At 44.2% G+C, this 17,579-nt stretch overlaps 1 protein-coding gene across 2 annotated transcripts in view; it reads left to right on the forward strand.

The window, feature by feature from the left end:
* Nucleotides 1-16,228, forward strand: part of LOC121553608 (cadherin-related family member 1-like) — a 197,916-nt gene extending 181,688 nt beyond the window's left edge. For both annotated transcript variants that reach the window (XM_041866854.1, XM_041866855.1), the window contains 2 exons: nt 11,521-11,775; nt 14,104-16,228. In XM_041866854.1, the coding sequence (XP_041722788.1) occupies nt 11,521-11,775; nt 14,104-14,718 (870 nt within the window). In that variant the 3' untranslated portion in view covers nt 14,719-16,228. The remainder of the gene's footprint in view (nt 1-11,520; nt 11,776-14,103) is intronic.
* Nucleotides 16,229-17,579: the final 1,351 nt, after the last annotated feature.

Here is a 17,579-nt window from a genome sequence, read left to right on the forward strand (position 1 = left end):
CTTCTTACATTTGTTTAGGGAGTCTCCCACATCGCTTTTGGTGAACACCAAACGTGTTTGCTTATTTTTTTCTTTAAGCAATGGCTTTTTTTGGGCCACTCTTCCGTAATGCCCAGCTCTGAGGAGTGTACGGCTTAAAGTGGTCCTATGGACAAATACTCCAATCTCCGCTGTGGAGCTTTGCAGCTCCTTCAGGGTTATCTTTGGTCTCTTTGTTGCCTCTCTGATTAATGCCCTCCTTGCCTGGTCTGTGAGTTTTGGTGGGCGGCCCTCTCTTGGCAGGTTTGTTGTGGTGCCATATTCTTTCAATTTTTTAATAGTGGATTAAATGGTGCTCCGTGGGATGTTCAAAGTTTCGGATATTTTTTTATAACCCAACCCTGATATATATTTCTCCACAACTTTGTCCCTGACCTGTTTAGAGAGCTCCTTGGTCTTCATGGTGCCGCTTGCTTGGTGGTGCCACTTGCTTAGTGGTGTTGCAGTCTCTGGGGCCTTTCAGGACAGGTGTATATATACTGAGATCATGTGACAGATCATTATGACACTTAGATTGCACACAAGTGGACTTTATTTAATAAATAATGCGACTTCCTAATGTAATTGGTTGCACCAGATCTTATTTAGGGGCATCATAGCAAAGGGGTGAATACACACACTTTTCCGTTATTTATTTTTTTGAATTTTTTGAAACAAGTCATTTTTTTCATTTCACTTCACCAATTTGGACTATTTTGTGTATGTCCATTACATGAAATAAAAAAAAATAAAAAAAAAGGGGGATAAATACTTTTGGAAGGCACTGTATTCCTGCACAAGGCTACTAGGCTACTTTTGCCTTCTTGCAATGCAATTCATCAACCACTAGAAACTGTGTGTACACATGGTCTAAAGTTTGCTGGAGTATAAGCACATTCTCAGGTCAAGTTCAGTTTAAAAAAATTCAAACTTTTGCGTGAAAATTGCCGCACGCATGTTTTGGGGCATATTTTGTGCGTACGCAACGTTTATAAATGAGGCCCCAGAGCTTTTTATCTGGCATCTTGTCATATCATTCTCCTCCGTAGGTAGGCTGGATCATTAACTACCAAAAGTGTAGCACTCATCTGGGTGATGCTTCGGCGGATGTAGGCTAAGCTCAGTGCCATAAAAGACCACCACACATCGGCAGTAGTCCAGTGGGAATTCTTAATTTATTTCTTAGAATGCACTCATATATAATTTTTTTTAATGGTATCAGGTATTTCTTTTATATTTTGTGTTACAATAAAGAAAATTATATGTGCTCATTTGCATAAATACAATGGGTGTATTTGCATATATTACTATATTAATATAAAGGAGTGGAACAGGGATGCAACCACAAAAACGTACTCTGTCTAGGACTACCTGCACTCCCCTGTGCTGTCTAGATTGTCTCATAAAATACTGTTGTTAAGTTCTGTTGCATAACTCAACAAGTGTGTCAGTAGCAGGATACCCTCGGATTGAAAATCAACAGGCTTGACTCTAGATAACACCTATCTATACATACTTTACATTGTTTGCGAGATCTGACATTATATTACCATAATCCGAGTGTTCATTTTCAGATGTTCCTTTCATTTTAGCGCATGTAAACTGTATCAAATTATTACTTTTCTCAATTCCACAAAAATGTATTCTCTTTCTTGTGATGTAAGTGTTGAGATCATGTGTTAAATCCCGGACGAAGCTTTAGCGTACTTATAGTTGCAACAGAAATACAGTGTATTACATTGAGCCCATTTGAGCCATAACCGGTGTGTTTGACAAGTTATTACAAACATTTACATTTTTTTTACATTTTTAGTCATTTAGCAGACGCTCTTATCCAGATCGACTTAGTTAGTTAGTTAGTTAGTGCACACATTTTTTCACTGTTTTTTTTGGCATACAAACCTTTCCGCGGTAGTAATGTTTACTCACAGGAGTAAACTGAAAGCAATCAATCCAGCTAGATTTAAGTGACAAGTGTATTTTGCACCCATATACACAGGAAATAGATGGCTGAAAAAGACAGGACCCGGGTTGCATAAAACTTCTTAATTGTTTCCCTTAAGGGTTTATCTTAAGGAATACTTTTCCCTTACCTAAGGGAATTGTGTAAGGGCATTGAATAGAGCCCCTCAAATATTTCCTTAGGTAAGGGCATACTTAAGGGGTTTTACGGTAGTTTGAAGGCATGTATGGCAGAAAGAGTATCTGGTTACCATGGAGAGGGTCTGATTCACTGACTAAACATCTCGTCAAAGAGATCGCTTTCATTTTGTGAGATAGCAAAATAGAACTTCTACAATCAAGACAGGATAACCAAATTGCTTGAGAAGATAATAAATCACGTTTCTTGTAGTTACCTTTTTGCTCAACTTGTTTATATTACTTTCTAGTATGTCAAGCTAGCTTACATTTTAACATTTTAGTCATTTAGCAGACACTCTTATCCAGAGCGACATACAGTTGTTATGATTTAACTGGATAGAACCCAAATGCAGACAAGTACACCAAGCCAGAGAAGTTTTAACAGGTTTATTATAATGTTCAATAGTCCAGGTTTCCAATAAATGGGGAAGAGCAAGTCCAGGTTACAGGGAGGGTACAGATCCAGGTCAGGGCAGGTGTGGTACCGTAATGTCCTAGTGTCCGTGGTGAGTCCAAAGGAGAGGCCCGATAGTGGAGAGCAGGATGGTGGTGGCAGGAGTGAAGCGGAGGCAGGAGTCAGGTTTCAAATATCTGTGGCACAGGAGAAAAGGTAAATAAACAGTCCAAAAAACACAAGAGCGAAAACAGACAGGTTGAGTCGGCAGCGAGACTAACATGGTTGTCTTGACTATGATCTGACGATGAGTGGAAAGTTTGACCGGGTCTTAAAGGCTGAGGTGATTATGGTGAATGAGCTGCAGCTGGAACCCTGACTCCCGCACACCAGACTTCACTCCTGCAATCAAGGACAGACAGAGGGGAGGGGGAGAGCAGAGAGAGAGAGCTACCTAGCAGCAGTAGGCCTAACAGTACCCCCCCCTCTACGGACGCCACCTGGCGGCCGACAGGGTTTATCAGGATGTAACCTATGAAACTCACGAACCAGAGCAGGATCCACAATGAAGCTCCTGGGCACCCAGGAACGTTCCTCAGGACCATAACCCTCCCAATCCACCAGGTACTGGAAACCACGACCCCGGCGGCGAACATCCAGAAGTCGCCGGACAGTGTAGACCGGACCCCCACCCACGATCTTGGGCGGAGGAGGGGGACGAGAGGGCGGGCACAAAGAGCTAACCGACACAGGCTTAATCTGGGAAACATGAAAGGTGGAATGAACCCGTAGGGAGGCAGGAAGCTGTAGCTTAACCGCGCAGGGGTTAACAATAGACAGTATCTTGAACGGTCCTATAAAACGAGGCGCCATCTTCTTCGACTCCAACTTCAATGGAAGGTCCCGTGACTTCAGCCATACCTCTTGACCAGGAGAGTAACCGGGAGCCTGGGACCGGTGACGGTTGGCTTGCCTCTGCATGTACGCCGAAGCTCGGGACAGAGCTACCCTGGCCTTCCTCCAGACCTTGCAGCAGCGGCGCATGTGGGACTGCACCGAGGGTACCGCAAGTTCCCTCTCTTGGGAAGGGAACAGGGGAGGTTGATAACCCAGAGCACACAGAAAAGGAGACAAACCAGAGGAAGCGTTAGTCAAGGTGTTATGAGCATATTCCACCCAGGGGAGCATGGAGCTCCATGACCCAGGGTTAGACCCAGTGACACAGCGAAGTGCGGTCTCCATCTCCTGGTTCGCTCTCTCGGCTTGCCCGTTGGTCTGGGGGTGATATCCAGAGGACAGGCTGGATGTAATGCCCAAAGCTTTACAGAAAGCTTTCCACACCTGGGAGACAAACTGGGGACCCCTGTCAGAGACAATATCCGTGGGTAGACCATGAGAGCGGAACACATGTTCAACCAAAATATCAGCCGTCTCTCTGGCAGTGGGCAGTTTAGGTAGGGCCAAAAAATGAGCGAACTTAGAAAAACGATCAATCACCGTAAGAATGACCGTCTTACCAGATGAGGGGGGAAGTCCAGTGACAAAATCCATAGCGATATGCGACCAGGGCCGGCTGGGTATAGGTAGAGGTCGTAGATGACCAGCGCTGGCCTGGGTGGAGTTTTTACTTCGTGCACATACCGTACAAGCAGCAATGAAGGCTCGAGTGTCCGCCTCCATCGTGGCCCACCAGAACTTCCGTCGCACAAAGTCAAGGGTCCGCGAAACTCCAGGGTTACTACCAGTATCAACAGCCGAATGAACACGAGACAGGGCGTCAGGCTTGACGTTGCGTGACCCAGGACGGTAAGACAGAGAAAAATTGAATCTCCCAAAAAATAGTGCCCACCTGGCTTGACGGGGGTTGAGCTGCTTCGCTGACTGGAGGTAAGCCAGATTCTTATGATCCGTCCAAACGATGAAGGGTTGTTCCGCCCCCTCCAACCAATGTCGCCACTCCTCGAGAGCCAGCTTAACGGCGAGCAGTTCACGATTTCCAACATCATAATTCCTCTCTGCCTGAGAAAGTTTCCTTGAGAGAAAAGCACAGGGATGCAGTTTGTTATCTTCAGGAGAACGTTGTGACAACACTGCACCTACCCCAGTGTCGGATGCATCCACCTCCACGACAAACTGGCGGTCGGGTCCGGCTGCATCAGAATGGGAGCCGAGGCGAAGCGATGTTTCAGTTCTTCGAACGCTGATTCGGCCCCTTCATTCCAAGCGAACGGTCGTGAGATGGAGGTGAGAGCGGTGAGTGGCGCCGCAATGCGGCTGTAGTCCTTGATGAACCTCCTATAGAAGTTCGCAAACCCCAGGAATCGTTGAAGTTGTTTGCGGGTAGAGGGAGCTGGCCAGTCCGTGACAGCAGAGATCTTAGCTGGGTCCATCCGCAGCTCCCCCTGAGCTATGATGTAACCCAAAAAGAGGTCTCAGACACATGAAATTCACATTTCTCCATCTTCACAAACAGTTTGTTCTCCAACAACCTTTGCAACACCTGGCGCACATGCAGTTCATGTTCCTGGGAGGACTCTGAGAAAATCAAGATATCATCCAGATAGACAAAAACAAACCGATTCAACATGTCCCGAAGGACATCATTGACTAGTGCCTGAAAAACAGCAGGGGCATTAGACAACCCAAAAGGCATAACCCGATACTCAAAATGTCCCAAGGGTGTGTTGAAGGCAGTCTTCCATTCATCACCCTTACGAATGCGCACCAGGTGATACGCATTTCGTAGATCCAGTTTCGTAAAGATGGTAGCACCATGAAGGAGGGGAAAAGCAGAATTAATCAAAGGCAGAGAATACTTGTTCTTAATGGTGATGTTGTTAAGTCCACGGTAATCAATACAGGGTCTGAGGGTCTTATCCTTCTTAGCAACAAAAAAGAATCCCGCTCCTACAGGTGACGAGGAAGGACGCATAATACCTGCCGCCAAGGAGTCCCGAATGTAGTTCTCCATAGCCTCCGTCTCCGGCCGGGAGAGATTGTACAGGCGACTGCTGGGGAGCGGGGCTCCTGGCTGGAGGTCAATGGCGCAGTCGTAAGGCCGGTGAGGAGGAAGAGAAGTAGCTCTGTGTTTGCAGAAAACGGATGCCAGGTCATGATACACGTCAGGAACAGCAGAAAGATCCATGGACTCCCGTGGAGGTTGAGGCACAGTACTGGCAGGAGTCTGAGCAGAACACAAACAATTCACATGACAAAATGTGCTCCATGAAACAATGCTACCTGTCACCCAATCAATGTGTGGATTGTGTTTTATGAGCCAGGGGATACCAAGGACCAGGGGAGTCTGTGGGCAGTCGATAATATGGAATTGAATGTTCTCCTGATGATTTCCCGACACTCTAAGACAAACAGGAACAGTCTGATGGGTAATGCGGGTCAACAATTGTCCATTTAGACCCTTAGCCTGCAGCGGACAGTCCATAGGAACAGTCTCCAAATCCATTTGTTGAGCCCACTCTCTATCCAAAAGCTTTCGTCGGCACCAGAGTCAATCAGCGCACTAACAGAGAAATTCTGGGACTGCCACTGGAGGGATGCCTGGAGCAGAATGCGGGGAGAAGAGGAAGAATCCGCTGCTCGGCTCACCAAAACTTCTCCCATAAATGATGAGCCGGCCCTTTTCCCCGGACGAACTGGGCAGGAAGGAACGAAATGACCAGCTTCTCCACAATACAGGCAGACCCGAGCCTGAATACGACGTGCACGCTCCTCTGAGGACAACCGTGCACCGACCCACCTCCATGGCTTCGGGTTCAGTGCTCCTCGTATCGACTCGGGAAGACACGGCTCTCTCCGTAGGGACGATGCAGGGAGGAGTTTGTTGATGACAGACAGGTTGCTTGGAACTAACACTCCTCTCCCGGCGGCGCTCCCGAATCCGATTATCCAACCTGATAGTGAGTGAAATAAGATTATCCAGCGTAGGCGATTCATCATATGACACCAATTCATCTTTTAAAGTCTCAGACAAAGCATTGATGAACACTCCTTGTAATGCCTCGTCATTCCAACCACTCACTGCTGCTAAAGTCCGAAACTCCACTGCCATCTCCGCCACACTACGAGCCCCCTGCCGAAGAGAAAACAACCGTTTCGCAGCCTCCTTGCCTCGTACGGGGTGGTCAAAACCTTCCTCATCTCCGTGGTGAAGGCCACGTAAGCGTTGCAAATGTCCGACTGACTCTCCCAGACCGCGGATCCCCAGGCACGAGCGGAACCGCTAGTAGAGTTGATAAGGTAGGCAATACGGGCTCTTTCTGAGGCGTAGGTGAGGGGCTGTTGTTCAAACACTAACGAGCATTGAGTCAAAAAATCGCCACAGGTTCCCATGTTCCCGTCATAGCGCTCTGGAGCAGGAACAAAAGGCTCTCTGATCTGGGCTGAAGGGGTAGTAAGGGCAGACACTTGATTGGTGAGTAATTGAACCTGATTAAGCAGCACCTGACTGTCCTCAGCAATCGTTTTAAACAGGGTATCATGTTGGCCAAGTAGAATGCCCTGATTGGCTATGGCAGTCCAAATTTGAGTGCACTCTGGGGTGGTATCCGAGCTACTGTCTGCTGGGTTCATGTTGGTCAGATCATACTGTTATGATTTAACTGGATAGAACCCAAATGCAGACAAGTACACCAAGCCAGAGAAGTTTTAACAGGTTTATTATAATGTTCAATAGTCCAGGTTTCCAATAAATGGGGAAGAGCAAGTCCAGGTTACAGGGAGGGTACAGATCCAGGTCAGGGCAGGTGTGGTACCGTAATGTCCTAGTGTCCGTGGTGAGTCCAAAGGAGAGGCCCGATAGTGGAGAGCAGGATGGTGGTGGCAGGAGTGAAGCGGAGGCAGGAGTCAGGTTTCAAATATCTGTGGCACAGGAGAAAAGGTAAATAAACAGTCCAAAAAACACAAGAGCGAAAACAGACAGGTTGAGTCGGCAGCGAGACTAACATGGTTGTCTTGACTATGATCTGACGATGAGTGGAAAGTTTGACCGGGTCTTAAAGGCTGAGGTGATTATGGTGAATGAGCTGCAGCTGGAACCCTGACTCCCGCACACCAGACTTCACTCCTGCAATCAAGGACAGACAGAGGGGAGGGGGAGAGCAGAGAGAGAGAGCTACCTAGCAGCAGTAGGCCTAACAACAGTTAGTGAATGCATACACGTATCATTATTTTTTAAATTCATGCTGGCCCCCTGTGGGAAACGAACCCACATCCCTGCCGGCCAAACCCTCCCCTTCCTCGGACGACGCTGGAATTGTGCGCCGCTCATGGGTCTCCCGGTCGCGGCCGGCTGCGACAGAGCCTGGACTCGAACCAGGATCTCTAGTGGCACTGCTAGCACTGAGATGCAGGGCCTTAGACCACCTCGCAACTCGGGAGCTTACAGAGTATCTATAAGTAGCTAACTAGCCAGCTAGCTTTGTAGCCATGGATTGTGCACCTTCCATTGTTTAGCTAAGTAGCGAACTGGTTCATGTTTTCCTTTTTTAACCAGAGCAGATTAAAGCAACATTCACCTCCACAAATGCTGTTTACATTGATATCCATACTGAATGAAGCAGTTAAGGGAGCTCATGGGCACCCTTAACTTTTTCCACTTAACCCTGTGAAACGTACCAACAAATGGGTGTGTTCATTCTATAGTGGTCCCTGCAGCGTACGCTCAAACCTGAGTGATTAGAAAGGTTATTTAGAATATCCAGTTTCGATTGACACAGTTTTTTCACAGAAACAATTTGCACAAACAAAGTCCTTACAAAGTTATGTCCTGAATGTGACCAGTTTACTTTTGGATACAATGTTCAGATATTGACAGAAGTAGCGACAGCGTAACACAATCATCCAAACCAGAAAATGTTGGCTGCATTAGTCCTAGAGCTAACTGAGGCAATTTCACTGGTAAATGTCAATTAAAATGATTCTAACTGATGTGACTCATGCAATGGAATGTATTTTTTGTAATGTCAGTTAACTTAACTCAACAAATCACAGCACAGATTGAAGTAGCAACGCGTGTGCCCCACCCACCTGAGGAAAAAACAATTTCCACCTCATCTTTTCCATTAAAGTTTCCTTAACTTTTGGTCAGTTGCACAAAACATTTGAAGGTGAAATTTAATTTAATTTGATTTCATTTGAAATTTTTTGGCTGCCACACACATTGTCTTTATTGTTGTTTTCCTTACAAATAATGTTGGACATGTGTGCGTTCCTATCAAATTAAGTGCCTGATTTTTTGTATATCGTGTTGTCGTTTCTACTGTAGCATACAGTATGTACAATGGGGAAAAAAAGTATTTAGTCAGCCACCAATTGTGCAAGTTCTCCCACTTATAAAGATGAGAGAGGCCTGTAATTTTAATCATAGGTACACGCCAACTATGACAGACAATGAGAAAATAAATCCAGAAAATCACATTGTAGGATTTTTAATAAATTTATTTGCAAATGATGGTGGAAAATAAGTATTTGGTCACCTACAAACAAGCAAGATTTCTGGCTCTCACAGACCTGTAACTTCTTCTTTAAGAGGCTCCTTTGTCCTCCACTCGTTACCTGTATTAATGGCACCTGTTTGAACTTGTTATCAGTATAAAAGACACCTGTCCACAACCTCAAACAGTCACACTCCAAACTCCACTATGGCCAAGACCAAAAAGCTGTCAAAGGACACCAGAAACAAAATTGTGGACCTGCACCAGGCTGGGAAGACTGAATCTGCAATAGGTAAGCAGCTTGGTTTGAAGACATCAACTGTGGGAGCAATTATTAGGAAATGGAAGACATACAAGACCACTGATAATCTCCTTCGATCTGGGGCTCCACGCAAGATCTCATCCCGTGGGGTCAAAATGATCACAAATTCATTCAAATGATCACAAACGGTGAGCAAAAATCCCAGAACCACACGGGGGGACTTGGTGAATGACCTGCAGAGAGCTGGGACCAAAGTAACAAAGCCTACCATCAGTAACAAACTACGCCGACAGGGACTCAAATCCTGCAGTGCCAGACGTGTCCCCCTGCTTAAGCCAGTACATGTCCAGGCCCGTCTGAAGTTTGCTAGAGTGCATTTGGATGATCCAGAAGAGGATTGGGAGAATGTCATATGGTCAGATGAAACCAAAATATAACTTTTTGGTAAAAACTCAACTCGTCGTGTTTGGAGGATGAAGAATGCTGAGTTGCATCCAAAGAACACCATACCTACTGTGAAGCATGGGGGTGGATACATCATGCTTTGGGGCTGTTTTTCTGCAAAGGGACCAGGACGACTGATCCGTGTAAAGGAAAGAATGAATGGGGCCATGTATCGTGAGATTTTGAGTGAAAACCTCCTTCCATCAGCAAGGGCATTGAAGATGAAACGTGGCTGGGTCTTTCAGCATGACAATGATCCCAAACACACCGCCCGGGCAACGAAGGAGTGGCTTCGTAAGAAGCATTTCAAGGTCCTGGAGTGGCCTAGCCAGTCTCCAGATCTCAACCCCATAGAAAATCTTTGGAGGGAGTTGAAAGTCCGTGTTGCCCAGAGACAGCCCCAAAACATCACTGCTCTAGAGGAGATCTGCATGGAGGAATGGGCCAAAATACCAGCAACAGTGTGTGAAAACCTTGTGAAGACTTACAGAAAACGTTTGACCTGTGTCATTGCCAACAAAGGGTAAATAACAAAGTATAGAGAAACTTTTGTTATTGACCAAATACTTATTTTCCACCTTAATTTGCAAATAAATTCATTAAAAATCCTACAATGTGATTTTCTAGAAATTATTTTCTCATTTTGTCTGTCATAGTTGACGTGTACCTATGATGACAATTACAGGCCTCTCTCATCTTTTTAAGTGGGAGAACTTGCACAATTGGTGGCTGACTAAATACTTTTTTTCCCCCACTGTATGTATGTATGGAACATAATGTATTTACAGTTTTATTCACGTTTTCAAGTCCTGGTGACAAATAATGCATTCCGAATATTGCATAGATTGTAATGGACACCTATGATGTGTGTAAAATACTTTTTTAAAGGTTGTACTGATTATGATGAGCTAATGCTGAGCTTTTTACCATCTTTCGAGTAAACTTCTGGAAGTGAATGAAGGGAAGTGAATGATCGTAGACGACACACCCCCTTCAACATACATACTGCAAACAGATCAAACTCATCGTCTCCTCTTCTTATCTTTGGTTGATGCGAAAAAAACAAACATGGTGGAGCGCACAAACTATCCATCGTCGGATTACTTTTGATTTTTAGAAAGTGTTTTACTAAATTATTTCAATGAAAGGTGAGCTCACCCATGATGTGATTAATTGAAAATAGTAATCGCTATTAGCTAATTCATATTGTGGTTTCTGTCAGCCGAGAGTTAGCTAAACATGACTGCTTGTGTTACATCAATCTTTCCAGGGTGTTAGGTTCTGACAAAACAGAGTAAAAACTAGCTAGGAAAAGCTAAAACCAAGCTTTCATCTGCTCTGGTTACAAAAGGAAAACATCAACCAGTTAGCTACTTAGCTAAACAATGGAAGGTGCACAATCCATGCCTACAAAGCTAGCTGGCTAGTTATCAGTGACCACACCATATACATTCCTCCTACATATAACCAATAACTTCTGGTGTAGCACATATTTCAAATTGCTACCCAACAAGGGTTAGAGCTTCCAAATCTGTTCTATTCATTATATTTCTATGTCTCTGCCTAGGTTGCCTCATGGCAACCACACACATCAAAATACAACGCAATTTAACTCAACTCAATGCAAAGCAACACAACACAGAGGAAGGAGATTTGCCTTTGGCCTCGAAAGGAACATAAACGGATGTATGTTTTGATGGTTTTGCTAACTACTTTGAGAGCATGGGACAATATTTTCATAAATGTGCCAGCACTATTGAAAAAACGGTATCTCATGTGTGTCTGGTTTATGTGTAATGTGCCCACAGGCGCAAGATGACGATGCAGAGGGGCCCAACAATGTAATTGAGTACTCCATCATGAAGACAGACCCGGAAAACATATTCGACATCAACGCAGACACGGGCGAGATCAAGCTCAAGTCCTACATCAAGTCTATGGACATCATCCAGAACATTACCAAACAGAAGGACTGTTCCTGGTCTGTGGTGGTCCAGGCCCAAGACAGAGGCTCGCCCTCTTTCAGCACCACCACGGTGGTCAAGATAGATATCACAGAGGCGGTAAGAGACAGTGGGTTCATCTCCAATTACACCTATTTCATCTTACAGGGATGAATCTAAACTTGGAATATGCACATGAGATTTGCACGAAAGGCTCAAGTTAGGGCTTGTCTCTGGAGCACTTTAGCGGCTCTGGTCAAAAGTGGTGCATAGTTGCTTTTAGTCAAAAGTAGTGCACCATGGGCCTCCCGAGTGGCGCAGGGGTCTAAGGCACTGCATCGCAGTGCTAGAGGAGTCACTACAGACCCGGGTTCGGTCCCAGGTTGTGTCGCAGCCGGCCGCGACCGGGAGACCCATGAGGCGGCATACAATTGGCCCAGCGTTGTCAGGGTTAGGGGAGGATTTGGCCCGCCGGGATGTCCTTGTCCCATCGCGCTCTAGTGACTCCCGTGGCAGGCTGGGCGCATGCACGCTGACTTTGGTCGTCAGCTGTACGGGGTTTCCTCCGACACATTGGTGTGGCTGGCTTCCGGGTTAAGGAAGCAGTGCGGCTTGGCAAGGCCGTGTTTCGGAGCTTCTCCTGAGTCCGTACGGGAGTTGCAGTGATGGGACAAGACTGTAACTACCAATTGAGAAAAAGGGGTAAAAGGTGCAACAACAAAAAAAATTGTGCTCCATAGTTGCTATAGGCAAAGGTAGTGTACTATAGTGGCTTTGATCAAAAATCGGGAAATGGATAACGTTACGATCTGTACAATTTAAACACAACAGCTAGTTAGCTTACTTACAGACATTCTATGCATACATACTTTAGCTAGCTAGCTAACAATTTTGGGTAACTGCAGGGTGAAACAATTCACTTATTTATAGTTAGTTAGCTACCGCACCACTATTTGCTAGCAAAAGTATTGCTGCCTCCAAAACTGATAAGGTGGCTCCACTAATGTTTACATTTTGACGTTTGTAACATATCCTCATTCCAAACATACTACTCATGCTGTCTTTGGGAGCCTCATGTGTGAGCCAGTGGGATGCTCACTGCTTGAGTAACCCAGTAAGTTTTGATGCAGTCTTTTTCAGATAAAGGGTTGAAATCAATGCGACAGAGGCATTGAGCCATGGGTTTTAGTTTGATCTAATCCCCACTAGTTAGCTATCCCCCTAGCTAGTTGGGAAACACAACACCACACACAGCTCAAACCGACTCACACGCTCACTATATGCTATAACTATGTAATAACCATGTCATAGAGTTTTTCCTGGTCAGACCACGATGTTAGGAAAAACTCTCAGCCCTAGTGATCACAAATAGTTCAAGCTGCTCAATAGAATAATCCAACTGAACACAAACCCAAGATTTCTGTTTGTTATATATTTTTTGGGTTTCCACCTTGGAACATCCCTAAATTAACTATTCACATCCCTAAATTATACAAATTCCTCTAAATGCCAATTTTGTATTTTCAGGTAAAATCAAGATTTTTCTCGTACATCCTGAGCCTCAAGGAGCATCCCGCAGCTGTGTTTGGGATTTGTTTTAGTGTTGTCACCTTCACCATTGCAACGACTGTTCTCATTTCCACCCTCATTTACTGCAACACTTTGAAAAAGTCTGGCGTTCAACCTCAGGGCAAGATCAGAAAGATTATACGGAGGCCTGTACAATGTCATAAACAAAGCTTGCCTTGAGATCATCCAGCAGTCTTGTTGTCCCCCCGTATCATTAACTAAGACTCTTACTGTATGTATGTTGTCTTGGAAGGATACCTGTATTTGTAGCTGGTCATTGTACTATAGCGAATTATTTGTGTCTGTGAAAGAGTACAGGAGCACAATAGAATATTTTGATCACTCATTTGACATGAAATGAAAATCCATGATAAACGTCATGGATGAACAGTAAACTCATACCATTTCATTTGCAATTGTGACGCTGCATGGTCTCAGTTAATAATGGGTGCCCCATCTAACCCTTCTGATCTTGTCTCAATCGAAAAAGGATCCAAATATAAAATAATTCCCCAAAAACAGTCAATGGAACTGGAATTATCATTTCAGACTAACTCACACTAGTATTTTTCAGACAGATCCTTGTTCGTTGTGTTAGCACTGACCAAGCGTTGGTAGGCCAATTTAGGGATTTGTTATTCTAATGTAGTGTAATGTTTTCACACTGTGTAGCTAGCCTAACACTAGTGCGGATTTGGCTGGGGTGGTCTGGCATTTTAAATGTATTAAAATACACTCTGTGTCCCATATATCCATAGCCAAATGGCATCACACACATTACCACATAAGGTGATAACAACTATGAGTTTCCCATGTGTACTTGCAGTCTCCCATTTCAGTCCAATGGACATGACTGTGTCTCTCTGTGCTCTTTTACAGACTCAACTCAGGGGAGGCCCTTTGGCATCCTTTTTCATGCAGAGTAGAGACAAGCCTTTGCACATCTTAGGCATGATTGCTGGTGTCATTAGTCTCATGGTTATGGTGACAGTCTTCATCTCCACCATCATGTTCATGCGCAACAAAAAGTCCAACAGGATCCTGCCCCACCGCCGCATCCGGAGGCGAAACAAACCACCTGTGACGTTCAAGTTCCCGAACCCTGGAAAGAAATTCCTGGTCCAAGAACCGGAGGTCATGGTGGTGGACAAATTCAACTGTAACAACTGTATCATGGTGAGCGGACACCCTCGGCCTCCAAACCATAACGTGAATGTGGTGACTGGACACAATTGGTCTCCAAACCACAATGTGAGCATGGTGAGCGGACGTCATTGGCGACCACCACCACCCCCCGATGCCCCTGCCCTTCCCCCACTGCTCCCTGGGGGGAGGCCAGGGGACAGACAGTGGGTGGTGCCGACGGTATTGGGCACAGTGGCACAGATCAAGCCTAAGAGGAACAGGAACATCCCAGTTGACAGTATGAACGTAGCACTGGTGTCTGAGCTCAAAATGAGACTGGACCAGAGGAGGTTGGCAAACTGCTCTTAGGAGAACGAGAGAGTGAGTGTGTGTGTCTGCTTGTGAGCATTGGTGAGTGGGAGTCATTATACTCAATGAAATATGTAATTTATACAGCAACTTTCAAAGTGCTTTACATTATGTGTATAGAAGTCAACCACCAACGTGTAGAAGTCATCAGTTCTTGTTTTGTCTACTGGCAAAAACATGTGATCGTCTGTGCATGCATGTCTTTGGTTCAAAGTCTGTTCAAATCAAATCAAAGTTTATTGGTTGCGTACACAGAATTGTGGATGTTATCACAGGTGCAGCAAAATGCTCACATTTCTAGCTCCAATAGTGCAGTAATATTTAGCAATAAAATAACAATACACACATAATCCAAAATAAAACAAAACTAACAAACAATTAGAAAGTTCATATTATGGTATGGTGAATCTCCTATACATTCCTTCTGTTCTTAGTAATTTCAGGTTCTTCCCTTAACATCCCTTATAGCTTAAGTGATGAAGTCATGCACTAGATCTCAGGACAAGGCTGTTATTTGGCTTCTGTCCAAGCTCCTTACAAGAGCTTTTATGATGCTTAACCTGACTAAATGGATCAACAGAGAGAGGTGAACTCGTCTGATCACCTGACGAAGAAGATCAACAAGCCATCTGCTTGGGAGTCAAGCAAAATGCATCTGGTCACTATAAGGCAGGCACTTGATCAAACATGCCTAATTTCATCCGTTTGTGTGATGCATCTCTTTCCAACTGGATTCTCATGTATAGCCCAAAGACAAAAATAACAAAACATATCTACATATAAGGAGTACAGAGGAAATTAGTGGATTTCAAAACCAAAACAAACATGTCCCTTGTATGTGCATTCTCTTACATCTTGAGCCAGCCTTTTAAAGCAATAACTGGATATACCTTTCAAGTCCTTTCACAACTGTCTAGGGGTTAGGGGATAGAGATAAATATGAGATTGGCCAATGGGATCCAAGGACCAGGATGGTGGTGTTGCCGAGGAAAGTTTTGGCTATTTACTGTAAGGTGGCTAAAGGATTAGCTTTGATACCTTACTAATCACTCTGGAACAGTGTACTCCACTGCCTTCTCCTGGAGAAGAAAGGGAAGAATATTAACCCTTTGATGCGTACAATGACACATTTGTGATCTTTGTTGAGCGGTCCCTGCAGCGTACCATCGCAAATACGTGATTGGAACAGTAGCAACAGAACGTAGCTATGATGCAACAAACACGTCTAAACATTGTTGTCTGAAAAGCATCTAAAGAATGTTTTGTACTGATGGGAAATAAAGGTCTTCACAACTGTATTCCTCAATTTCACCTTTTATTGTAAAAGGTAAATGTGAATTTCATCATCCAAACATAACACGGAACACATCCACAGCCAAACTCATTCCATAAACCAGTCTAAATAACATGTTGCACTGACAATAAAAAATACATAAGTTAGTGACTTCACAGCTAGACTTCTTTACAATGTACCACATCTCTAGTGAGCACAAGGGAGAAATTGAATATTGTTTAGAAAATAGATGCCCATCAGCTAAGCTAACAGCAGCTAAATTCTTTATGATGGCAGCCATGTTTGTTTATGTTTCCAAGCGAAAACTCCCTAATCCCAGAATGCCATTCACTATAAAATGCAAATAAACAAAGTCAAAGTCAAAGATGGCTGCACCCATTGCCTGAAAAATATTAACTTAATTTGGCAACTTTCTAGCATATTACAAATCTTCTAAGTACTTGTTACAGTGTATAGAAGAACCGGAGCACATGACTTGACAAGTCGTTTACCATTTTTTACTTTATCACAAAGCAAATAAGATAATCGCACCAAATACTAGCCTACTGCCTACCCTAACCATAGCGCAAATGCTAAACAGGGATGAAACCATTTTAGGGGGGTTTGTGAGAGGGGGTTAATTTCATTTGTGGTGGGTTTCAAGTCCATGGGGGGTAGGAATGGGGGAAGGCATCATGATGCAGGACATATTACTTTGATGGGGGATTTATCAATGAATGGGGGGCAAACACAGGAGAAGTTTACACGCTAAATAAAAATTAACCCCCTGGAAAGGGGGGGTCAGAGCTGGCAACCATGAGGTACCATAGTTACAATCTGATGTAGCGTTCAAAACTACTGGGAACTCGAAAATCTTCAACTTCTGACTTCAGTTTGTTCAAGACAACTGGGAACTCTGAAAAAAACGAGCTCCGAATGTTTTTATTTTTTATTTTTTAAAGGTCATCCAACTAGTAATTCCAACTCAGGAGCCCATGCCTCTTTCTAGAGCTAAGACCTTCCGACTGAAGATCACAGAGTTCCCAGTTTTCTTGAAAGCACCATAAGTCAGTCGAGTGAACTATCCCTTCACTTCGTTTTTTATAACATCTTTGGTCTGACAGATGCTTACGTGACAACCAGAATGCATTGTATAATGTCAACAATCATGCTGCATTCGAGAAGTATTCAGACCCCTTGACTTCTTCTACATTTTGTTATGTTACAGCCTTATTCTAAAATGGATTAAATGTATGTTTTTCCACATCAATCTACACACAATACCCCATAATGACAAAATGAAAACAGTTTTTTAGAAATGTTAGCAAATGTATTAAATATTAAAAACAGAAATACCTTATTTACCTAAGTATTCAGACCCTTTCCTATTAGACTCGAAATTGAGCTCAGGTGCATCCTGTTTCCTTTGATCATCCTTGAGATGTTTCTACAACTTGATTGGAGTCCACCTGTGGTAAATTCAATTGATTGGACATGATTTGGAAAGGCACACACGTGTCTATATAAGGTCCCACAGTTGACAGCGCATGTCAGAGAAAAAACCAAGCCATGAGGTCGAAGGAATTGT

The sequence above is a fragment of the Coregonus clupeaformis genome, chromosome 37 (assembly GCF_020615455.1).
Source record: "Coregonus clupeaformis isolate EN_2021a chromosome 37, ASM2061545v1, whole genome shotgun sequence".
NCBI lineage: Eukaryota > Metazoa > Chordata > Actinopteri > Salmoniformes > Salmonidae > Coregonus > Coregonus clupeaformis.